At 44.0% G+C, this 26,341-nt stretch overlaps 1 protein-coding gene across 1 annotated transcript; it reads left to right on the plus strand.

Annotated features, from left to right (window-relative positions):
* The first annotated feature begins 9,908 nt into the window (after positions 1 to 9,908).
* Positions 9,909 to 25,812, plus strand: LOC136537187 (protein LURP-one-related 11-like). Its single transcript, XM_066529240.1, has 2 exons — positions 9,909 to 10,061; positions 25,459 to 25,812. The coding sequence occupies exons 1-2, from the start codon at positions 9,909 to 9,911 to the stop codon at positions 25,810 to 25,812; spliced, it is 507 nt and encodes a 168-aa protein (XP_066385337.1).
* The last annotated feature ends 529 nt before the right edge of the window (positions 25,813 to 26,341 follow it).

Raw genomic sequence — 26,341 nt, forward strand, 5'->3', positions numbered from 1 at the left:
AAGCAAGTTCCCTCACATACAAGAGCTCAAGTTTATCAAATGGATGACCCATGCTATGACATAGGGGGAGGAGCCCCACCGATTGGTATCAGTCCAAGATCCTATATGTGGTATCTCAAGAGCTATACAAGTGGTGTCATTCCAACATATATGGTGGTGTCCATAAAAATGCAACATTTAAGTGTCAACCATCTACCCCAATGCACTCATTTGTATCAATGAGATACACACCTTTTATGAAAATTGATGACAAAGGGGGAGAGATTGGACAAAGATATGAAAGACATAGGGAAGAAGTAGAAGTTGGACATAGACATGAACAAAGAGGGAGCAAGATTAAGCAATAGAGAAGGATCAAAATTCTTAAACAAGAGAAGCACACAAGTAGGGGGAGCAAGCTCATGAACTTGGTTGTTTGCATTTGATATGTGCATTTTCATATGCTTGCTTGCATTGCATAAGTTTAAAATGTGATATGCATGCTTGTGTGGTATATGATAGTGATAGAATTTGAGTGATGATTTGACAACTAGCATGCATAGGATGGTAGCTAGACTTGTATTTTTACAAGTTGTACTAGAACCTTGGTTATAATGTTTATCTCACGGGGTTTCTAGTGCTTATGTTGTCTAGCTACTCATAGTGCTAAGAATGGTGTTAAAAGTGCAACTCCGATTGGTATCACGCATCAAAGGTTAATTCTTCACACCTTAGCATCATTGGTAATAATTACTCTCCCGTAATTCTAATCTATGTATATGTGCGAGCTTCAAACCAAACACTCTAGCACATATGTAGGGGGAGCTAATACTACCAATTAGGGTTTGTGGTACTTGTCCAAAATAATTTACATATGGTAAAATTGCTTGGGCAAGCGACTCAAATTCATTTGAGCTTAAATTCCATATCTTTGTAGAGTTGTTATCAATTACCAAAAAGGGGAGATTGAAAGGTCCTTGTTTAGTTTTGGTAATTGAGTGACAACCTTAGGTGGACTAATATGTGTTTAATTGTGAGATACATAGGTGATTAGTCCATAGGTACACTTATATGAGCAACTCATGCCATGACGGTGAAGATGGCTTGGATTTGTTTCAAGGCTTACACATGTGATGAAGGAGCTCATTGCATATGAGACATGACATGGAGTCATGTGACTAAGGTGAAGAAGATCAAGACAAGACTTGGCTTGATGGACCGGTTGCAAGCGTGAAGGGCAAGTTGGAGGCTTTGGAGCGATGGACCGTATGGTGGTGAAGCTTGAGCAAGACTTGACGTCGATGAACGAAGGCAACGGTGAAAAGCAAGTAAGGTCAAGATCGATGAACCAATAAGTCACATGATGATATGAAGTGGATCATATCATTTGTGATATGGTTGGTGCATGTGTTGCATCAACATTGGAGAAGATGGAATGGAATACGCAAGGCAAAGGTATAACCTATAGGGCATTTCATTTCACTGGTCATAAGTCTGTAGAGAAGTTTATGACCGGGTTTAGGATAGATGGTCGTACTATCAAAAGGGGCAAACTTGTTTGCATATCGATCATCTAGTGCCACTCGAGTGATCTAACTTTGCATCATTGCTAGGATTGAGTGATGTGGTGAATTGAGTGTTAATCCTTTGATAAATGTTTGTGAAAAACTAACACACGTACACAAGGTGGTGTATCACTTGGAGTGTTAGCACATTTGCAAAGGTGTTGGAAAGGTGAAGAAAGGAGGCGAAGCTAGGCTTGGGGTGTTGTCCTAGGTGGCACTGCCACCCCCTATCTGGTGCCACCGCCACCCCTAGGGCGGTGCCCACCTCACCCTGATTCGGAGCAGCAGCTGTGGAGGTGGTCACCACCGGTGATGGTGTACACCGCCATGTGTAGGGCGGTGCACCGCCAGGTGTTGTCCAGTGGCACCGCCACTTTTTACTCGACGCTAGTGAGTTCAAGTTTGAGTAGATGGGGTCACCACCATGGGCACCACCGTCCCATGTCTGGTGAACCGCCCTATTAATCCAGAGAGCGAAGAAAGCGGGCACAGGCACCGTCAGGGGCACCGCCACCCTACAGCAGTGTGAAAGCATCTAGGCCCCTAGTTTGGTTTCGGTGATTAATGATGACACAAAATTACTGTGACTAATGTGTGTTTTGCAGAGGCAACTTGAGTTGGTGATGGTAATGATGATTGATTGGGCAATTATGGTTTTCATGCCCTGTTGATGGAAATCATTTTGGTTTTCAAAGGATGGACGACAAGGTTAAGGACGGACTTGTTCTAAGTGTCGTTTGACATTAGAGAGACACTTAGAGTAGTTTAGGACTTTGTTTTTCCTTTGGCTATGCTATTAAGTGGGGTATGAACTAGTAGCTTGACCTAGGTGAATCTAATGGTTTAGGTGTGGTGCACACTTGTTAAACTTAGCACTAAGTAGCTCAAGGACAGCCCATAGATCAGTTGAAGTCGATGCCATTGACAAAGTTGGTAGAATTTGAGGTGAATGGAGACTTAGATGATGACTGGATGCACATGTGTCGCGTTCGGTCAGCGTTAGCTCACGCAGCTAGGGCTTGCTCATCGACCAGACGCTACCTCCTAGTCATGATTGGACACGCAGGTGTGCGCAACTATAGAGCAAGCAGCACTCACGAAGGACTGGACGTTGTGACCTAACACACTAGAGGCCACGTCTGGTCAACAACAGTAAGCATCCAGAGAAGAAAATTTCTGACCGGATGCGTCAGATGAGTAGTGATCGGACGTTGGTCAGAGTTCGGTCTTTGATGACTGTGCTAGCATCATGTAGTCGTTGGCTACTGACCGAACACGTCTAGTCACTTTGACCTGAGCGTCCGGTCACCTTGAATTGAACTGAGTTGGACCCCAACGGGCATGTTTTGAAGTGGGGAGTATAAATACTTCCCCCACTCATCCAACTTAGTCCTCTTGCCCATTTGTTCAACTGAGAAACATCTTTAGAGTGCAAGGGAGATCAAGAGCCTAGTGGGGTGATTGAGATTTGATAATCCAAGATTAAGGACCTCATTAGTGCATAGGGAGTAGCAAGTGTGCATCCACCTTTCTCATTAGGCTTGTCTTAGTCAAGTGAGAGTTTGTTCTTATTACTCTTAGTGATCGCCATTACCTAGATGGCTCGGTGGTGATTGGAAGCTTGGTGATCATCCAGCGGAGCTTGTGGATGACCCAAGTCATGTTGTGAGCGGTTGTGGGTGATTCACCGCGATGGAGTATCGAAGAATCAGCCCGTAGAGAGCACTTGATCCTTGCACGAATAAGGGGGGTTACACCCTTGTGTGGGTGCTCCAATGAGAACTAGTGAGAAGTGATGACTCTCCAATACCTCAGAATCATAACAATAGATCATTCTAAGTGATACGTTTCGTGAATCTGTTCCCTTTCATAAGTAAATCCAGTATCATGTATCCCTATGAAAAGTTCAACGGTACAAAATCCAGTTTTGAATTTCGAGGTAGTTGTCATTATTAAAAGGAATTTTAAAAGAAACAGAGCTTGTAACAAACAAAAATCTATCTAGGTTGTTAAAGTGGGAATACGAAAAACAGAGGAGTCGTCATCCTTGATTAACCAACCGCATGAGTCAACCTTGGTATTTAAAAGAGGTAAATAAAACAATTTATGGCATTCTACAAAATAGGAAACAGAATTATACTATGTGATCATTCACGTACGTGTGATTATGTAAGAAATATATTGTTCAACGATGTATATAGTGCGTGTTTGGTTGGTCTACTCAGCTCATCCTGCACAGGCGGAGCCATATAAAACTGAGCGAGGAGCGTGTCTAGTAGTTGCATGTCTACATAAGCATATAAAATATTGCATGTATAGATGCATGTTGGCAAGATTCCTCAATTTGAGCTTCACTCGCCGGCCAAACCTGATAAGTGTGGGGTTCACACTCCAGTCTCAAAGGTCATACAGGTTGCTTATCACGCATACAGGCAACCAAACAATATCTCGGTTTTTTTTTTCATTCGCTCATGCAATTTCACCAAACACTTTCTTTTCTGAAATACGATTCCACTCAACTTGCATCTCCTCATCCGGATATCCAACCTAACCCCCTATCCGGCCATCAAAACAGACGCATACAACTCGTGGCTATACTCCGGTTGAGCACTAGACGATGCTGCTCATCGCATATATGCATTGGGTGTAAAACGCGCGCTCACAATTTCAGATGGTCCTCGCTGCTGAATAAATACATTGTCTGGAGCCGCCTGTCTTATGATCCGAGTGACGAGCGAAGCGCGCGAAGCCTTGAATAGACAAATTAAAATACTGTTGCCAGATGGTAACACGCTACATGCCGGAGCCATCAAATTCTTCTCCCATTAGTAATTTGATTTATAATAATTGAACGAAGAGCACTGAGAGAATGTGTGTGTGTATATATATCATCATGCTGAGAAACACACGGAGTTAGGCCTCGACGACAATTAGTTGAAAAGGGCACTAGCTAGCTTCGCTCCTCAAAAAGTAAAAAAGAAAAGGGCATGCACTAGCAGTATATATGTATTTGGTGACGAGAAAGTTACAAGGAATGGTACGAAAAGTTCACGATTAGGTTCTTGAATTGTACCACGTTTGTGTGTGTACATATATATGTGCGCGTGGTGACGACATGGATAAACATTTCTAGTCGACAGTAGTGCCTCCATTGTTTTGTTTTAGCTCACCGTACGGCCGGCTTGCTTCAATTATATTGTCTTATCCTCCTGTTTCCTAGATAGATTCAGACTTCGTCTAATTAATCGCATGCCCTTAAGTTCACTTAATTTGCGCGTAATTAACACGCAAAAGTGAAAAAGGGTCCTTGAAAGGTTTCATCATCAGCATATATGCAATTATCTTTTTGTCCTTTCTCTTGCCCCCATCTGATCAAAAGTAGGAGTTTAGTAATAAGAGAGATATGTGCCGTGAGCACACAATCAACTGTCGCTGAAGTTCTTAACACGTACGTACGGGCATGCTTGAACATCTCAGGGCCAATAGTTTAATTTCAGCGGTATGTGTCCTATACTGCTAGGATAAGAGTAACAAATTTGGCAACTGACATTATATATAGTGTTCGGTTCGTCAACATCTCAGAGCTCCATGTTAATCTAGTTTATATTTGTAACACCCAAATTTTGCATTTTCTAAGAAAATAATCAAATTGATTTATTTAAGCAATTTATGTGAGCATTCAAACATAGGGAAGTAATAATTTTTATAAAACTAAAATCAAATATAAGATTAGCTACAAGTGATGCATACATTCTGCTGCATATTATTTTGTGAATGTTTGGTATTGATCAAAAATTTCAAAGAGAATTGAAATTTGAATTTAAAATGCTTTAGGAAAATTGTTTGGAAAAAGAAAAAGGAAAATTCTTTCTCTTCCCCCTCCTCTGTTTTCGGCCCGAGCGACCTCGCCAGCCCAGCTCTGCGCCAGCCCGCTGGCCCAGCCTCGCGCTCCGCAACGGCCTGCGCGGCCCAGCACCTGCGCCGGCCCAGCCCCGCTCCAGCCCAGCCTTCCGCAGGCAACCGCCGCCGCGCCTCCCTTCCCCGGCCGCTGACCGACCGGGCCCGCTTGTCAGCTCCTCCCCCCACCTCTCTCCGCGCGTCTCGCAACCGCCCGCGCGTGCGCCTGGGCAACCGTCACCCGCGCCCGGTCTTCTCGCGTCGTGGGACCACCCCCCCCCCCCCCGCGCCCCGGCCTCTTTTTAAGCGAAGCCGAGCCCCCCCCCCCCCCCCCCCGCGTGCCCCCCTGCTGTCCCCGCTCACTCTCGCGTCGCCCGTGCCCGAGGAGACTGCCGCGCCGTGGACGCCGTGAACCGCCGTCCGCCATCCGCGTCGACCACCTTCCCCGAGCCGTCTCCGACCATTTTCTTCCCCGCTGTGAGAATCCCCGTGCTCCCCTCTACCTCCCCATGCATTCAATTCTTTGTTTCACGGCCCCTAGAGCTTTAACCGCTTGCGCCGAGGATCTCCGGTCGTCGTCCATGGCAACCGCCGCCACGGCCGCACCCTCCGGCCACCCTTTTGGCCTAGCCATGATCCCCCGCTCCTCCGCTTCTTCCCGGTGCCATCGGATACGTTTTCCATGGACCGTGCCCCCCTAACCGTGCTCGCCAGAGTGCTCCACGCCGCCGGCAATGGAGAGCCGCCGCGGCCGCACTGTTCCCTGCCGGCGTCCCCTTTCTCTCTCCCCCCACATCTAATCTAAGCCGTCCGTTTCTTGATCGACGGCTCTGAGTGGCCAATACCCCTTCACGGGTAAACTTGCTAAAGAGACCCTGTGCTTTTCTAAGTCCTAACCTGCAGTCCAAAGCGCATTTCCCCGATTACGCATTCTCGTTTTGAAAGCGCAAAGTTCACTGCTTTAGTATAAAATACGTTTTCCATATTTACAGAAATGCCATTTGAACTGTTTTGCTTATAAAATCGTCGTTTTAGCTCCGAATTGATCCGTTCAAATCGCGTTAGCTTCGTAATTCCATAATCTACATGTTAGAACCACTGTTAGTCAAGTTTGGAACTTTTTAATTTCATGGTTAGATTTAATTAAATATATTGCTATAGGAAATCCCGTTTAAATCATAACTTTCGCATTTTAGCTCCGTTTTTCGTGAACTTCACGTTGACGTGATCGTAGCGAGACGTAGATTATTTTCACAAATATTTTATCTTGTTTTCTATACTGTTGGTGTACTGTTCTAATGATAGGAATATTTGCTTTGCATGAATGCTTTTGGAATATTGTATGTTGCCGTGTTGGTCGCGTTCAGACGGTGAGGAGAACGTTGGAGACCAAGAATTCTTCGACGACCAGCAGGACCAGCAAGAGTTTGTGAACCAAGGCAAGTATAGCATGGGCCTACCTTGATGTCCTATTTCACTTTAATCAATTACTCATTTGCATGTGTCTTATTTAATACCCGTAAGGACATCCTATTGATTGTTTATCATGTTCCTTGTCTCCTATGGGTTAATTGCATATGGATAGATTGCTAGTGCTCTAACTGAACATGATCTACATGATGATGAATGATTCTATGGAACTAAAAGTATAACATGATTTATAACAACGGTTCCATAGGGCGAAGGTGCAAATGACTATTGATCATGTTGCTCCCGGCCCTCCATAAGAACTTATCTGTCGGCAAAAGCTGGGACTCACAGTGCAACCAGGAGACTCATATGGCTCTGACTTTAGCTCAGTAATAGGACCTTTTCTAGCTAGTTAGAGGTTACCTTTTTGGCGCAAATGGGGCTTACCACGTTGGGTATAGGGCTGCCTCTGTTCCTATGTGTATAGCCGCGATGGATATGTGCCATAGGAAAGGGGGTTCCTACATCTGTCTGCTAAGGAAACCTAGCAGCCCTAACTTGTTAGAGAAACCTATGAAATGGCTTCATAGTGTACCCTGCCCGCTCACCTTGGCAGTGACATGGGAGTAATTTATCCGGGCATATGGGAATCACGACTCGCGGTGAATGTGCACCACCTCTGCAGAGGGTAACAAACTGTTATAACAGCCGTGCTCACGTTTACGAGCGGCCCGAAAAACTCACAGAATAACTGGCTACTTGTTATTGATCATTTAAGTTGTTCTATGATGATATATGGTACACTTGACCCTGATATATGTTCTTATGGGATTAAATGGGAGCTTAAGCATAATTTGATAATAAAAGCTTGTCGTACTAAAAATGCTAACTGCAGTAAACCAGTGTCAACCTTTTGAGCTTCATAACCCCATGTTAACTTGTTAAGTACGAAATGTACTTACGCTTGTTTATTTTCTTTATTTGGATAAAAATCCTGGATGGGTAACAGATGACAACGGGTATGAGGAATTCCCGGAGGATTTTTAGGCTTGTGGTCAACCAGTTGACCTTCCCTGTGATGGTGTTCCACGTGAGAAAGATACCTTTTATTTTTCGCTGTGATGTATAAGACTAAGTTATATTATGATTCTTGATGTAAGAGACACCGTGATGATGCTTTATGTAATTTGTCAGCTTATGTGTGTGATTGATCCCTGAGCACATATGAGTTAGTGCATTCAATTTTATCCTTAAAATTGGGTGTGACAATATTTTGCCGCGCCCAAACGATGATACCAGAATACTAATCTGCCGTATAAATTAAAGCCGTGTACTTATATTGAACCACTTTGAAACAGTACGGGATGAGCACAAAGTATATATACACATAGAAGCATATAGTATCTCTGAACTGTGTGCAGCAACGTAAGGAACTGATGAGCATAGCATAATTATTAGCCCCCCTCACAATTTCACGTTAGCTACAATTCTCCCTTTTTTCGTATTTATTTACATACATATAGGTCAATATATATGGATTACAATATCAAGTAGAAGAAATCGTTAGGAAATAAATCATTCACACATATATTAAAATATATATTTCATTCACACACCAGGCTATGTCACATTTGTCATCCTTTGAATTAGCAAACACAAAAGCTATTTCGTGCCCCCCCCCCCCCCCCCCCCCCCCACCCCCCACCCCACCCCACACACACACAAATGGACAAGGCAATGCTGTATAGTTTCGTGCTTGCTGGTTGCTCTTATTAGCTGATGCCTACCACGATGACGACATTGCAGTTGATTGTGTACGTGCACGACAAGCACCTACGTCTTAGCAACTAACCCTACAATACAATCGTTATATACAAGTGCAAATGTTAGGTCCGCATTTGACCATTCGCACTTGCGAGCAAACGTTCCCATAATAATAAGTCATAAAACACTCATCGCTTTGGTATCACTATTGTTTTTAACCATTATCCTGAATGCTACCACCCTCTGTCCTAAGTTATAGGTCATTTTGGCTTTTCTTGTCTTTATACATAATCAAAATTAGGTATCTAGAAAAACTAAAACGATGTACAAATTGGAACAGAGGAAGTAATATAAAGGAAAATCACAATAATGCTATGAAAATACCTTTATTTGCAGAATAAAACTCACCTATCGTCGAGTTGTGATGATATGCTGTACTAGGAACTAAAAGCATGCAAAGTGCTTCTTCCTGATTTTTTTGTCGTCATTGATGTTGCATGTCTCTGTGAACGGCCACCGTAGTGAGGCCTAACCCAATCCGGTGAATGGAACGGTGGATCAGTGAGGGGAGGCTGGTTTTCAATTTCCAAAGGTGTCGTGTTGTATGTGCACGGTTTCAGTTACTCCGGAGTACTTCCCAGTTCCCAGCCGGATTAGTGATCGTTTTCTCTTCGTCTTGCTCAGCCAATGAGAATGCGCAAGAGCAGGCAGAACTGCACAAAGCATTGACTCTAAGCCAACTTGATAAGCATGATGAAACCCCAATCAAATGCGGTAATTCAGTTTCAGACATATTTAACAGCCGACGAGAGCGATCCCCTGTCTACCAAAAAGAACACATTATTTATTAGTTCCTCGACGTGTATGTCATCTCCTACAAGTGCATTTTAACCAATCGAACAATTTAGTACGTAAGCGCCCAAGTGTGTGCAAATTGCAAAGCTCTCCTCCAGTCCTCTCTTGTTTATATATATATATATATATATATATATATATATATATATATATATATATACACACACACACACACATACATACGTATAGCGCTCGATCGTCATAATCAGCTGCGTGGTAGCTTGTACGACAATCACATTTTGAAGTGCCATAATGTGAATCAGCAGCTTGAAGCTGTGGAGGGCGATGGTGAGGGTGCACTCCGCGTCCGCGTCGTCGCAGGGGCTCGGCCTCGGCGCGGCCGGGACCCGGACCCGTCGCTCCTCCACCTGATCGGCGGCACGGCCACGGCGGGTGCACGGGATCAGCGAGCAGCCGCCGGAGGTGTTCACCATCTGGATGAAGTCGCTGGTTCTCAACGGCAGCGGCTTCACCGTGTACGACTCCGCCGGGAGCATCGTCTACCGCGTCGACAACTACGGCGCCCGCCGCGCCGCCGACGTTCTCATGGACGTCGCCGGCAACGTCGTCCTACAGATACTCAAGAAGAAGGTGACCAAAGTTATTAATTAGAAAGCTTCAAAGAACGTAAATCTGACACGCTAGCTTTGGTCTTTTATTTGGTTGTTGATCTGGCCGCGCTCACGCGCCCGCAGAAGCTCGGGTTCGGGAGGAGGTGGGAGGCACTATGTAAAAAATGATTTTTTTTAGCAACGATTCGAATTTTCGTAGGAGCGGCTGGTGATGGAGCCACCTCTACAGTGACATGCTCGGGTGCCCAGACACCAGCCGTCCCTACAAATGGAACAGCAGGGACGGCTAGTGATACGAGCCGCTCCTATAAATGAGATCTGATTTGTAGGGCGGCTCAATCACCAGCCGCCCCCGGAGTTGCTATTTGTAGGGGCGGCTGATGATTGAGCCGCCCCTACAAATGCACTTATATCTATAGCTCCGATTTATAGGGACGGCTCAATCACCAGCCGCCCCTACAAATGACCCACATATAATACAGCTGCAGCACCTTCTTCCTCCTCGGGTCACTCACTCCAACTCGTGAGAGAAAGGTGGGGAGGCCTTGGCCACCTCCCAAAAATTGCTCTACTAAGGGGGGAAGGTTTTTGTCTCAAATCCTTTGGTGGAGAGGTTGTAGAAGGTAAGAAAATGTTATTCCATACTTTTTTTGAAGTTTTAATGGTTGGTTAGTGAGTAATTAGAGTTTTGTTTTTCTCTCTTTTATGGTGCTTGAGCTACTTATGAAGCAAATTAGGTCTAAGTTTTAAATGTACTAGGGTAAATTAGGGAGCGGAACAAGATCATACCCTTATTTGGTCCATATTTCTTAATTTTAGTGAACAATTAGTTAGTTTTATGGATGTTTCATGTGCATGTGGATCTAGATCTAGGGTTTGGTTTTTTTATTAATTTTGTTTTTATAAATTTATGTTTGATGAAATTGGACTAGGGTTTGTATGAAAGATATTGGATAAAGTACAATTGTTGCTAATTGTTGTCTTTGAAATTGTTTATTGTAATCAATAAATATGTATTTTAATTATTTATGGATAAATGGACCATTAATTAATTTTCTCTACCATGGTGTGTTTGTATGCTTCATGTAATTATATTAGATTTATATTTATATATATCTGAAGTATATACAATTATTCTCAAGTAATTATTAATTTGATTTATTTTTATATATATCTGAATAAGTAGTCCTTTAATATTTGTTTTGTTGTTGTTGTAAAAGATAGAGTACAGGAACTCTTGGATGTATGGTTCGTTAAGGTTAAGACAGGTTTCCGTGAAGAGGTGGATAAATTTATTGAAGCCGCAAATAAGCATGCAACGATATTGAAAAAGAATAAGGATACAATTATTTGCCCCTGTAAAGATTGCAAGAACCGTATGGCATGGACAGATGTGACTATCATCATATCACATTTGATTATGCGAGGATTTATTGAGGACTACACAGTGTGGATTCATCATGGTGAAACGGTTATTGTTAACGACAAGGATGAGAAGGAATACGACGACGAAACCATAGAATCCATGTCCTAATATTCAGCAGAGCTTGATGTACGAATGGATTTTGAGTTTGGCAATGAACAAGGTGGTGATGCTGGTGGTTGGGATGGTAATGACGAAGGTGATGCTAATAATAATGGTAGAGCACGTGTCGGGGATGAAGACGATTTGGAGGACATGATTCGAGCCCTTGGACCAGAGATTTTACTAAATAGCCTGAAAGGTCTAAAAATTTTGAAAAGGGTGACAAAAGCATCGAAGAAGACTGTGTATGGTGTTGAAAAGGGTTGTCCGACACATTGGACGTTGCTACGTTTTGTGCTTGAGCTGCTCATCCTGAAGGCTAAGTACGGCTGGTCAGACTGTAGTTTCAATGATCTATTGCATCTCCTATCATGGGTGCTGCCACAACCAAACTCAGTTCCCGCCAACACATACCAAGCGAAGAAGGTCATAAGTCCATTGACAATGGGGGTTGAAAAAATCCATGCATGCACCAATCACTGTATATTTTTTTTGTGGCGAAACGTTCAAGTCACTGAATAAATGTCCCCGATGTGAGGCCAGCCGCTACAAGAACAATGACCTTTACGGTGGGGACGAACCCTCCACCGGGAAAAAGCGGAATAAGAATGGTACAAAAAAGATGGTACAAGAATCTCAGCCCTCAGATGACATTCCATTAGGCAACGATGCAAAGTAGAGAATAATTCCTGCCTTGGTAATATGGTACCTGCCAGTGACCGACCGCTTGAGACGTATCTTCCTAAGCCCTAAAGAAGCCGCACTCATGACATGGTGGGATGATGAGCGCAAGGTGAATGATGATAAGATTGCACACCCGGCTGATTGTAGTTAGTGACAAAGGTTTGATGAGAAGCACAAAGAATTCAGCGATGACCCAAGAAATGTATGATTTGGCTTGAGCACTGATGGAATGAATCCCTTCGATAAGAGGATGAGCGACCACAGCACATGGCCAGTGATCTTGACCATGTACAACATCCCAACATGGTTGTGTCAGAAGAGAAAGTACATTCTCCTCACTATTCTTATTTCTGGCCCTAAACAACTAGGCATTGATATAGACGTGTTCCTCGAGCCTTTGATGCAAGAAATAGAGAGGCTATGGAGGCATGGGGAGCAGATGTACGATACGTTCCGAAAGGAGGACTTCATATGTAGATCAATAATATTTGTTACTACCAATGATTATCCCGCGCTATTTGCTTTGTCTAGACAGATCAAAGGAAAGACGGGATGCTTGGTTTGCTTGGATGGTACTACATGGGTGTACCTATATGCATCCAAGAAGATAGTTTACCTAAGGAACCGACGCTTCTTAAAGACAAGTCACAAGTACCGTAGCAAATTATTCTTTAGATTTTATGACAACGCCTCGGAGATTGAACCCCCTCCGGAGAGACGTCACAACGGAGAACATGTGTACAGAATGGTAAAAAACATACGCGTCGTCTATGGAAAGAAGAATCCAGATGGGACAAACAGAGATAGAAGCACACCTCCTGTCGAAGGCGTACCTTTCAAGAAATAATCGATCTTCTTTCAGTATCTGTCTTATTAGCTAGACTTGGAGGTCCCCCATGACATTGATGCTATGCACGTGCAGAAGAATATCTTTGAGAGTCTCATTGCTACCTTGATGGACACAGAAAAGTCAAAGGATGGTCTAAAAGCACGGAAAGATATGATGCAGCTAAATGTGATGCCACAGCTTCACCCAGTACTTGAGGCTAATGGAAAATACACTCTGCCCGCGACGTGCTTCAACCTAACACCAGACGAGAAGAAAGCTATATGCACTTTCCTGAGGGGGATCAAAGTCCCGACTGGGTTTTCAGCAAATGTGAAGAAGCTAGTGTCGATGAAGGACTTGTCAATAACACACTGCAAGGCTCACGATTGCCATGTGATGCTGACAGTATTTCTACCTATTGCAATCAGGGCTATAAAGCCAGAGTTCTTGAAAATGGCCATCACCCGCATGTGCTACTTCTTTTCGAAGATCTCACAGAAGACGATTGGCAAGCAAGAGCTGAGTGACCTACATGAATTTGTGGTGGAGACATAAAACCAACTGGAGATGTGTTTACCTCCTGCTTTTTTGATATAATGCCACTTCTCATGATTCACATGGTTCATCAGATACAGGCGCTGGGCCCTTGCTACTTGCATGAAATGTGGTCCTATGAGTGGTTCATGTTGGTTCTAAGTCGATACGTGCATAATCGAGCATACCCAGAGGGCTCCATGATAGAGAGTTATAGTACTGAAGAAGTCGTCGAGTGCTGTCAATAGTACCTAAAAGTACAGAAAGGGATTGGTAAATCTGATTCTCGTCACAAGGGTAGGCTGGCTGGGAAGGGCACCAGTGGTAGAAAAGTGTTCATCGACCATGATTACAAAGAGGTGAGTCGGGCGCATTACAGTGTCTTGCAGAGTACATAACTAATGCAACCGTACATTGATGAACACTTGGCTATCATTATGGCGGAGAGAAATGGCCGTTCGGATGATTAGGTCATGAAACAACACAAGCAACGACTAACTACATGGTTGAAGGATCAAAACATACCGCCTGGAGAAACCATAGACTCTATTACCATCAGTAGGTTGGCGGAGGGGCCATCGAGACAAGTGAAATCTTGGAATGCTTATGACATCAATGGGTATACGTATTATACCCACGCAAAAGGATAGTAAATATATGAACCAAAACAACGGCGTTTGAATAGAGACACTCGATGGATTGGGGCGAAAGATTCAATACTTTGACATCATTGAAGAGATATGGAAACTTGACTATGGAAGGGATATAACGGTGGCCCTGTTTCGATGCCGCTGGATCAAACAACACCAACTGAACGAGATCGGATTGAGAGTCCTGGACCTCGAGAATCTAGGCTACCAAGATGACCCTTAGGTGCTCGCTTCACGTGTCGCACAAGTTTTTTATATGTCTGACCCACAAAGTAACCTTCCCTCGAAGAAGAAGACAAAGCACGTGGTTGCCTCTGGGAAACAGCACATTATTGGAGTTGATGGCGTGGACGATGTTGAAGCTTACAATAACTACGATGAGATGTCGCTATTCACAGACTTTTCTAAGAAGATCAGTGTTGTGGAAAAGAACCTCCCCAAAGACATAATGCCATGGAAACAGAAAGGTGTCAAGGGAAAAGTCGTTACAGCAGACTAGCTAGTTGTTGAACGTGGAGTGTTTGTGTAAGTGTGTGTTTGTAAGACTTCATTTATGCATGCGTGTGAGATTATATATTTATGTACGTGTGTAAGACTATATATTTTTGTATGTGTGTAAGACTACATATTTTTGCATGCATATTTGTAAGATGATTTTTTTCCTAAAATTTTCTAAAATCTTGCCCTATCAAGTTATTGTGTTGATTTGGGCATTCTTTTCATTTGACAAAGTTTGAGCACTTTAAATTTTCAAATTTAAAAAAATAAGAAGTTCGAACGAGATTTTCAACCATTAAATGATTTCAGCTGAAAAAGTGATGAATACCAAAGTTATATAACTCATCAAGTTCTACAACTTTTATTTTGATCATTTCTTTATCTGACAAAGTGATAATAAATATTGTTCACAAATCAACATGTTTCTCGTATAGTTCATGAAACTATGAGTCATACGTGCATTTATGAACAATGTTTACTATCACTTTGTCAGATGAAGAAGTGACCAAAATAAAAGTTGTAGGTAGTGATGAGTTCAACAACTTTTATGTTCACAACTTTTATTGTTGAAATCATTTAAGGTTTCAAAATCTTGTTTGAAGTTGCTATTTATTGAAATTCAAAATTTTAACTATTTAAATTTGGTCAAATGAAAATATGATCAAAATAAAAGTTGTACATATTGATGAGTTCTACAACTTTGGTATTCATGAGTTTTTCATCTGAAATCATTTACTCTTTCAAAATATTATTTAAAATTGAAATTGTTTGAATTTCAAAATTTGAATCGTTCAAACAAAGTCACATGACAAGATGACAAAAATAAAAGTTGTACATGTTGATGAGTTATACAACTTTTATGTTTACAACATTTTCATTTTAATTCATTTAATGTCATAAAATTGTAGTCGAAGTTTTAAAATTTAAATTTTTTATTTTTTTGTTTTCTATATTGTTTTGACTACAATTGTTTATATATATATTTCTTCATATATAGATTAATACAAAATATTATATTTGTGCATATACACAATTTTTTGATATTACTTTATGTTTTTATGATATAAAAAATATAGAATTTATAATTTAAAAAAATAGAAAATATTTGTAGGGGCGGTTGGATCAGGAACCGCCCCTACAAATTCATTTGTAGGGGCGGCTGGATCAGGAACTGCCCCTATAAATGCATTTGTAGGGACGGCTGGATTAGGAACCGCCCCTATAAATAGTCCCAAGTATAAATACAAGGGCGCACGGGAGTCAACCTGTTGGGCGCTGTCTTTTTCCTCCGACGCCGTCAGGCTGCCCCGCCGACGCCGCCTCCCTGTTGGACCTGTCCCGATGCCGGCCCGTGCCCCCTCCCCGCACCCAAGCGCCCCCTCCCCGCACCCGCGCGCCTACTACCCGCCCTAGGGTTTCCAACGGTGGGCGGCCTCCATGCACCTCCACCGGCGGGCGGACTCCACGCACCTACACCGGCGGGCGGCCTCCGAGCTAGGGTTTCAGAGCTTAAGGTGCCGCGGCGCACCCGGCCGGTGGTGCACCCGCACACCCCCTCCAACGGCTGGGCGAACCCCGCCCCACTTCGCCACCTCTTCACCGACGACGATCACCCACCAGGTATGCCCGCTCCGTTCTCTCCCCTTCCTTCTTCACTGTTTGGCTTGCCTAATCACGAATCATTGCTATGATCTGCACCGGTTTATGTATTCATGCTGATTTAGTGCTACTTTTGATTGGGTCATAGCATACCTTATCCTTTGGCCATCAATTTGTATTGGAATCTGGAAATTTCATGGGCCTGCTGTAGGATTTCTAATGTTGTCTACTTGTGTTGATTGCCACTCTTTCGATTTTACATAATGGGATTGTCCAAAACATTGTCTTACATGTGCAGTCACTTACTTGTGATGATTGTGATTTTGGACCTATGAGCCAATCGATTTGTTCAATTGTCTAGTGGTTCTGATACATAGAGATTTGCCTTAGAAGTTTGATCAGTTAGTTCTTGGTGCTTGGATTTTCACACTAAGACTTGCAGATCTAGTTTGACCTTCACATCCTGAACACTTGAAATTGGAGGTTTAGTTTTAGCTTGAGCACTCTTTTAGCTTTACCTACAGTTGTTGACTTGCTGTGAGCATTCTCACAAGTCCAATGATGCATATAATTTTTTATGTGATGTTGTTCGTTTTTTTTGGCTTGGTAATGTGGTTCCAGAGGGCCTGCTTGAGAGTTTAATGCGACAGAACTTATCATTTGTTGTTTATGGAAGGTTGTGAAGATCTCTCCTACGTATTCGAGGGGGGGTTGTGAAAATAGATTATGGATGTATTTGGGCATATAAATGTTGACATTCTTTTCCATCTTAGGTATCCTACAAAATAACTTGTCGACTTAGTTCGCATGAGTCACATCATTTAATAATAGAAAGATCAATCCTTGCTTGTGTTTCTAGTCCTTTTCCACTGACTTAATTACTTCTGATCAAGCCATTAGTTCTTCTTTACCAATCAATTAAATTACCCTTAGGCAATTACCACAGAGTTCCAAAGCTTAGTCTTTGGGTTTCCTAGAATCAGTCGCATCATTTACAAGGATGACACATATGGTAGCTCTAATGCAGTAATGCTTATACTAAACTTGGTTTCTAAGAATCTAATATGGAGGAGTATTAACTAAAGAGACCAAGGGATGCCCATTTCAAGTTTAAAAATTCAGAATTCTTGAAGGTGTTCTATTTTAATGAGTTTTGTGTAAATATTTGTTGAGCTAAATGGTTCTTTTGATTATCAATGCATTTGACTGTATATTTGGCTATGATAAAACTACTATTGGGAGGCTATTACGGTCTATGGATCAAACACTTTATTATTCTTATTCCATCTGTTGGCATTGGCTTATGCATCAGCAGTTCATCATCTGCCTCTCATGGCCTCATTTGGTTAGCTTCAACATGAAAGGAGACAAGTACTGACCTTATAAAATTTATAAAAAAGGGTCTCTCAGAAACTAAAACCCTTTTTCATTGTTTGCTACTCAACTGTTAAGTTCAGACATTGAAAACAGTGCAACTTAACTTGGCGCAGATATGGTGGATGCATCAGTATTTTCATGGTGAATGGCATTGCAATCAGTGTTTTCAGTTTCTGCTGAAAAGCTATGCACTTAAATTGGTCTATCTATCCTAAAACTGGATTATGCTTGAAGCTATGGGATGTTTAGTTTTGTTGCTGGTTGCTGGCTGCTGGTTGGCTGCTGGCTGCTGGCTGCTGGTTGGCTGCTCGCTGCTGGCTGCTGGTTGGCTGCTTGTCTCTCTTTCCCTGCTGCCTGCTGGCTGCTAGTTGCTGGCTCCTACTACTACTATATTGTCCTCCTGCTCTTCTCCTACTACTCTACCACTCCTCTTCTACTACTACTCTCCTCTACTCCACTCTACTCCTCTCCTCTCCTAAGCAGTTGCTGCTTTTTTTGCTACTTCTACTACTACTCTCCTCTACTCCACTCTACTCCTTCCCTCTCCTCTATTTTTGTCACCTTTCCTATCCTCTATGTTTGGGAAGCAGCTGCTGCTTTTTTTACACCTTTTCCTCTCTATGTTTGTTAAGCAGCTGTTGCTTTTTTTGCCAAATCTCCCCTCTCCTTTGTTTTGCCGATGATGAAATTGTCTAAGTCCATATATTATATGGAATATGAGCTGATGATCAAGAACTTGTGAGGAACTTGGCATCATTAGCAGCTGCCCCTACATTACCTTCTCCTCTCTTCTCTGTTATGATGTCTTGATGCTCCAAGTTCATGATCAAATGATGATTGACATGTTTCTGAGGTCTCTACTACTGCTACTACTCGTTTTTTTATATATTATTGTTTTATAGGACTACTTTGGTTTATAGACCTTTTTTATTTCTTATACCTTCTCGCGTACCTAAAGCACACTTTCTTAAATCTATTAGAACAAAGCGTGAAATAATGTCGCGGACACCAGACAGTGCAACCCGATGCTCCGAGCATGATGAGCAGCCAACCTATGCGGAGCAAGCACTAGCGGACCAGCTAACTTAGAAGCATTTCGATAGTGTGATGAGGAGGAAGAGGGAGCAGAAGGAAGAGCAGGAGAGGCTGCTGAAGGCGAAGAAGAAGAGGATGATGATGATGATGACTCAGAAGAGGGATATGAAAGTCCCAAGGATCCTTTCCCACGTGAAGCCAGAAGGAGGCCAATGGAGGAAGATTTGGACAAGGATTTTGACCCGAACGAGGAGGTAGGGAAAAAGCCTTAGCTTGTAAATTTTGCTAAAGCTTTGACTGTGTTACCTCTACTAACACTTTGACCTATTGTATATACAGATCCCTCCTAAAACTCAGAAAAGACAACGTCGACGTCCGTGACATCTCGCTGAACAAGACAGAGTAGAGGAAAGGAGAGCAGAGGCAACAGCCACAGAGATGGATCATGATGCCTCTGCTCCACAACCTTAAGACACAACCATGACTACCAAGCCTAAGAGGAAATGAGGAGATAGAAAAGGAAATCTATATCCAGATAAGGCATGCTATGTGATAACAGAGGTCGGGCCAGCAGGAGAGATCCTTGAGCCGAAGGAATTAAGAGGATGATTCCGTAATGCGATCGGGGCCCTAGTAAGAGATAAATTGAACCCAGCAATCCCTAACTAGAAAGAGGTACCAGAGAACACAAAGAATGCACTATGGGATAGGCAGCTGAAGCTCAATTTTAGATTTCCGGAGGGTAAGCACGAACTGGTAAAAAAATGCTTTCAGGATGATGGGAGAGTCATTCCAACGTTGGAGGTCGGAGCTCAACATGAAGTATATCCCAAAGGGGTTAACTCCCTTGAACGAGTTCGGCAAAATAACGGGAGGAGCTCGTGGCTCAAAAGACTTCACCGGAGGCATTGGAGCTCAGTGCCCGTAACACCAAACTGGCAAAGAGGAACAAACACCACCACCATCTAGGCCCCGGTGGCTACTATGCCAAGAAAGAGCAGTTTAGGAAGATGGATGAAGAGGCCGCAGCTACTGGGAATATCGATGTGATGAATTTGAAGGTACGCTCAAGGAATTGGATATATGCGAGGAGTACAGAATCATCCGGTGATAATCTTAAGTTTGATAAGCTGGAGACCCAAGAGGCGGTATCAAGGATACTAAAATATGCTGAAGACAAGGAGAATGGCTCATTCAATCCTTCCAAAGAGAGGGACGAGCTTAGCCTTGGCTTGGGAAACAAGGAGCACACAGGCCTCACCAGGGGGCTAGGGAAAAGGACGACATGGAAGCAAGGATTCGAAGAGGATAGGCACATGTACAAGAAACATGGCAAAGACCGGGAGACTAGTCTTGAGCTCCAAGTGAAGGCTCTAGTTGTAAAGGCGCTGGAGGAGCAAGGACTGTCTACGAAGCCACAGATATTAGTGACGCCGCCAGGAGAACTGGCATTAGTTGGCAGCCCTCCGAAAGTTCCTAGCAGCCAAGGTTTCACTGCAGCCATAATCTCCATCGATCGCATATGGGAACCAACTAGTTGCACCTTGGTATTTCTCAACGGTCGGCAGAACACTGTGATGGAGGTGGCAACGGGTGTGGCACATCCTCCTGGTGGCTTACACCACAATAATAAGATACCGCCGGACTACACTAGGGTCGAGGTGCATACAGTGAAGCCCGAGTTCATACAGTGGAGGATAGACTACGCAACTCTCGAGGGGCTGGTGTTACTCGGAGACGTTATGGGGCAGTTCATCCTTTGGCACAAACAGGACATTATATTGACTGCTTCTTCGCCGTCTCCCCCTCTCCCAAATTTGGAGCGAGTTGTTGAGGTCGGAGAGATATTTTCACCGTCTCGTGACCACCATATTCCTGAGATGCCACATTCTTCCCCGCCTCCTAGCGAGCATGTGCCTAATGAGATGCCACAACCTTCTCTAGCTCGTACCGAGCATGTGTATCATGAGATACCATAGTCTTCTCAACAAGCACAGTCGATACATGAACAACGAGTGCCTCCTGAAGAAGGTGATGCACAAAAAGATGAGGATGTGCCTGAATGGAAACTTTGAAAGAAGCATCCAATCACCATAAGGTTAGTTTATGTTCCGATCAAAGACGTCTCGTCGGTGTCCAAGTGGTTTTCCCATGACCAGTTCTAGCCTGAGAACCAAGTTAAAAAAAGTCCCATCACGGGGTTCTGAGGAGGCCGTCACTAGTAAACTCCACAAAATTACAAAGCAGTATCCAAATGTTGATGCCATCGAATGGTCAAAGGATTGCCCGAAAACATATGAAAGAGGCAAGCCCTTCCTACCAAACTGGGACATCCAACGCCTACCACTTGGAATGAGAAGGTTCCATGATTGGTACTTGCGTGTTCTCCCAACGAGCATAGATCTCATACAAGCATGCTTCCCCACCGGCACATTTGGAAGCCCAGCCGGGAAAATTGTCTTTGACTTTAATGACATGCACACATGCTTTCATCTGGGAGAAATGGAGATGAATCTAATTCGCATGTAGTTCCTGTAAGTCCTTGTCCTTCCGATATGATATGAATGTAATCTTTGAATTTTGTTGTAACTAACCCACGCCGTGATTTGTAGAATGCAAGTGCACATTGTTAAACAAATGCCAAGTGTGAAAGCCGGGTATCTAGACCCTAAAGCTATAGCCCAAACAAATTTTAGTTACCCTAAACGGTGGACACTGAATGCCAAAGAGCTAGCTGCTGCAAAGACTCTTTGGGAGAAAGAGCGCATCCGTACGGCGAAACTAAGGGAAGAGTCCCTTAAGGTTGCGGCATACATTGCCCTGGCTTTCAAAAATCTCCAACAACACTCTACTATATGGCTACCATACAACTTCGAGTAAGTTCAACTCTATACTTAAAGCTTTGTTTGATATATTTTATTTGATGCAAAAAAACGTATCTAGTTCTATGATTAAATCCATGCAGCAACCACTGGATTTGTATAGCCGTCGATGTCGGGAGGAGCATGGCATGTGTCTTTGATTCATTAGATAGGGACACGGTTGAAGGGTCGAGATGGCGGACTAGAGGGGGGGGGGTGAATAGTCTTTTCTAAAACTTAATCGCGTCAGCTAACCGATACAAATGCGGAATTTAAACTAACGGTCTAGCCAAGACTACACCCCACTATATATATTCACTAGCACCTTACAAAGATAACAATTATGCAACAAAGGTGCCGGGCTAGCTAGAGCTCTCCTAAACAATTCTAGGAGCAAGGTTACACAAACCTAGGCCACTAGTACTTTAAGTGACAAGGGAGCTCCTACACATGCTAGTAAGCAAAAGCACAAAGCTAACGATGCTCACTAGCAATGCTCAATAACAAGGCAACCAATGCCTAATTAGAGAGCGCAAATACTTAGCTATACAAACTAAGCAATGTGACTAACAAGGTTACTAAAACCAAATTAACCACGCAAGGGAGCTACTTCTATGCTACACAAGCAAGAAGGTAATTAGCAAGCTACACAAGCTATCTAATTACAAGAGCAACAACACAAGCTTAATGTATATGAATGTAAACGCAAGCTTGTGTAACGGGGATGCAAACCAACGGGAAGAACAAGGTTGACACGATGATTTTTCTCCCGAGGTTCACGTGTTTGCCAACACGCTAGTCCCCGTTGTGTCGACCGCTCACTTGGTGGTTCGGCGGCTAATTAGCATCACCCGCTAAGCCCGCACGTCGGGTGCCGCAAGAACCTACCCCTTGAGTGAGGGTAGCTCAATGACACGCTTTACTAGAGTTGCTCTTCGTGACTCCCGCGGGGCGAGCACAATGCCCCTCACAAGCACTTCTCCGGAGCGCCGCACAAGCTTCTTGCGCGCTTCAACGGAGACCACCACCAAGCCGTCTAGGAGGTGGCAACCTCCAAGAGTAACAAGCACCACCGGCTTGCAACTCGATCACCTAGTGCCACTCGATGCAACCTCACGATGCAATCGCACTAGAATCGCTCACTCACACAATCGGATGATCGCTATCAAGTATGTGTGAGATGGAGGGCTCCCAAGCACTACTACACAAGCCACCAAGGCTCTAGTGTGCTCAGCTACCGGCCCAAGGCCGGCCATGGCCTCTATTTATAACCCCATGGGCAAATAGAGCCGTTACCCCTTCACTGGGCAAAACTCGGGCCGACCGGACGCACCGGTCCGATCGACCGGACGCTGGACCTCAGCGTCCAGTCACGCGATACTCGCCACGTGTCCCCTGCGTTCAACGGTCATCTTCCGATCCCAACGGTCATCTGCCGACCGGACGCAGCACTTCAACTGACCGGACGCTGGACCCTCAGCGTCCGGTCGTTTCCAGTAAGCTCCCGAGCATGACCGGACGCGTCCGGTCAACTCGACCGGACACAGCCCAGCGTCCGGTGCTTAACCCTAAGCACTGTGCCGACCGACAGCCTGACCGGACGCACCACCTCAGCATCCGGTCATTTCGGACTCAGCGTCCGGTCACTGTTAAACAGTGAGACCGAATTCCTTTCTTCTCTATCTTCTTCACCCTTGGTCCAATGTGCTAACCACCAAGAGTTTGCATCCGGCATAATAGAAAATAGGCATTCCATTTTCTCGAAAGCGCCGAATCCCGCCTCGCAAGATCGGCGGGAGGGAGAGAGGGACCCAAAACCCATCTCACCCCTGCAAACACCACCTCCTTTGTAAATGTGCCAACACCACCAAGTGTACACCATCATGTGTATGTGTGTTAGCATTTTCACAATCATTTCCCAAAGGATGTTAGCCACTCAACTTGCCACGCCACTCGATCCTAGCGACAATGCAAAGTTAGATCACTCGAGTGGCACTAGATGACCGATATGCAAACAAGTTTGCCCCTCTTGATAGTACGGCCATCTATCCTAAACCCGGTCATAAACTTCTCTACACACCTATGACCGGTGAAATGAAATGCCCTAGGTTATACCTTTGCCTTGCGCATTCCATTCCATCTCCTTCAATGTCGATGCAACACATGCACCAACACGATCAACAATGATATGATCCACTTCATATCATCACGTGATCATATTGGTTCATCGATCTTGACTTCACTTGCTCTTCACCGTTGTCATCGTCCATCGGCGCCAAGTCTTGCTCAAGCTTCACCGCCACGCGGTCCATCACTCCAAAGCCTTCGACTTGCCCTTCACGCTTGCAACCGGTCCATCAAGCCAAGTCTTGTCTTGATCTTCTCCACCTTGATCACATGACTCAATGTCATGTCTCATGTACATTTAAGCTCCTTCATCATCACATGTGTGAGCTTTGCAACATCTCCAAGCCATTTTCACCTTCATGGCATATGTTGCTCACACACATGTACCTGTGGACTAATCACCTGTGTATCTCACATAAACACAATTAGTCCACCTAGGTTGTCACTCAATTACCAAAACCAACAAGGACCTTTCAACGGTGACATACAAAGACTTCATATCGATTCTCAAGACGTATACATATCGACAATCCACATTAGCTTATATGTTTGTATACATACTTATAACGTTTACTTTTGAATACTAACAAGTTGTATTTGCTAAAATAATTCGAACAGGGCATTTAGGTTTTATGTCACTAATCATCATGGAAGGCATGATCTAGCAAGGAAGAAAAAGCTGGCTATAAAAACACCATGTGTGGTAAGTGTAACTTACTTCTTCAGTACTCCATTACATGGTTGTCAAAAGCATTACTTAACATTTTCATATGCAAAACACACAGTGCCCCAAGCAGAAACCTGGGAGTGTACATTGTGGATACTATATATGTTCTATGATGAGTAACACCGGTGCCTGCAGGAGACACCCCTTAAGGGTAAGTTTAAACATCTTCACCCGTAGTATAAAAACTTCGTACATGGTAAGAAATACTAAACCGAAACTTGTTCACTTATAGTGGAGAGAAGAGAAAGGAATGAAAAGAGACCCATATAAGGATGACCAACTCTTAGAGCTCGTCGGCGATCCTTGCAACTTCATATTGGACCAGATTGTACACGTTAGAGGCGCCTACCATGACCGAGAGTCTGAGTTAGGTACAAATCCTCAGTACCAACACCTTCGTGAGACTGAAAGGCTAGCTCTAGGACGTTGATAACAATGTGTATGGAATTTGTATATTTAATGATGGATTGTATATATTCTTGTGAATTGTACTTGTAATTGTAGTTTATATAATACTCTTGTGCTTGTAGTCGGGGTCGCGGGGCGTTCGGCAACGCGAACGTAGTTCGGAACGTTGGTCGCGGGGCGTTCGGCAACGTGAACGCGGTTCGGAACGTTGGTCGCGGGGCGTTCGGCAACGCGAACGCGGTTCGGAACGTTGGTCGCGGGACGTTTAGCAACGCGATTTTGAATTGTAAATTTGAATTTATTTTTTTTTGCGAGAAAACGTACCGTAGGGGCGGTTCTAGATTGAACCGCCCCTACAAACAGGTATTTGTAGGGACTCTGGTAATACGAGCCGTCCCTACAAATCGATTTGTAGGGACGGCCTGAGAACCGTCACTACAAATGCATGATTTATAGAGACGGTTCGATAGGAGCGGCTGGTCAAACCACCCTTAAAAAGACTTACTCGTCGCCCCTAGAAATGCTTTTTTTTAGTAGCGAGGGATACAGATCAACCGACCAGGAGCAGGAGCGGCAGCGGCTGTGGTTAAAGGTAGTCCAGGCGTGGGCGTGGCGCGGGCCGTCGTGCTGCACCTGCGACTGCGAGCTCGGCCTGGGCCTCAGCCTAGGCGGGAGCGAATCAACGACGACGACCGTGCGCTACAGGATGGACGACGGGAGGATCGCGCCGGCGCACGGGGCCAGGATCGTGGACGGCGCCACGGGGCTCGCCGTGGCCGAGGTGAAGCGGAAGACGACGGCCGAGGGTGTGGCGCTCGGCGCCGACGTGCTCACCCTGGCGATGGAGCCCGGCGTGGACCGGTCTGTCATCATGGGGCTCGTGCTCGTGCACGGCCTCATCAACCGCGCCATGTGAGACACTGATCAGCTGATCAGCAGATGGATACTAATACTATTACTAGCACTATATGTATTTTAATGTGTGAGAGAGAGAGGAGAGTAATCCAGTATTTGACTCTTAGGCTCTGTTTGTTTTGCTCAAAAGTCATGACTAAAAGTACTGTTCACTAATTTATTGTGAGAAAAAAACATTGTTCGTTCGTTGAAATAGTACGGCTCATAAGGCAAGCGAACAGGCCTTACTCCCTTCGTTTCAAATTATAAGACGTTTTGATTTTTCTAGATGCATTGTTTTTACTATGCATCCAGACATAGTATATATCTAAGTGCGTAACAAAAGTAATGAATCTAGAAAAGTCAAAACGTCTTATAATTTAGAATGGATTGAGTACTAAAGAGGGTATTAGCCACTTATTATAATAGTAGTATTACGGAAAGGTAGAGTGATTATGTATAATTGGAGGCGTGATCTTCACTTCTCTTTTGGCGTTTGTTTTTGGGAGTACTGCATTGTAGTTTTCCAGTTCAATGTACAAATGGATGCA

Source organism: Miscanthus floridulus, chromosome 2, assembly GCF_019320115.1.
Source record: "Miscanthus floridulus cultivar M001 chromosome 2, ASM1932011v1, whole genome shotgun sequence".
NCBI lineage: Eukaryota > Viridiplantae > Streptophyta > Magnoliopsida > Poales > Poaceae > Miscanthus > Miscanthus floridulus.

What these genes read in the sequence shown, in the direction of transcription:
- LOC136537187 (XM_066529240.1), top strand. Translation starts at nt 9,909, where the DNA reads ATGAAGTCGCTGGTTCTCAACGGCAGCGGCTTCACCGTGTACGACTCC. An exon ending in TACAGATACTCAAGAAGAAG is followed by an intron (nt 10,062 to 25,458) that starts GTGACCAAAGTT and finishes TCAACCGACCAG; the next exon opens with GAGCAGGAGCGGCAGCGGCT.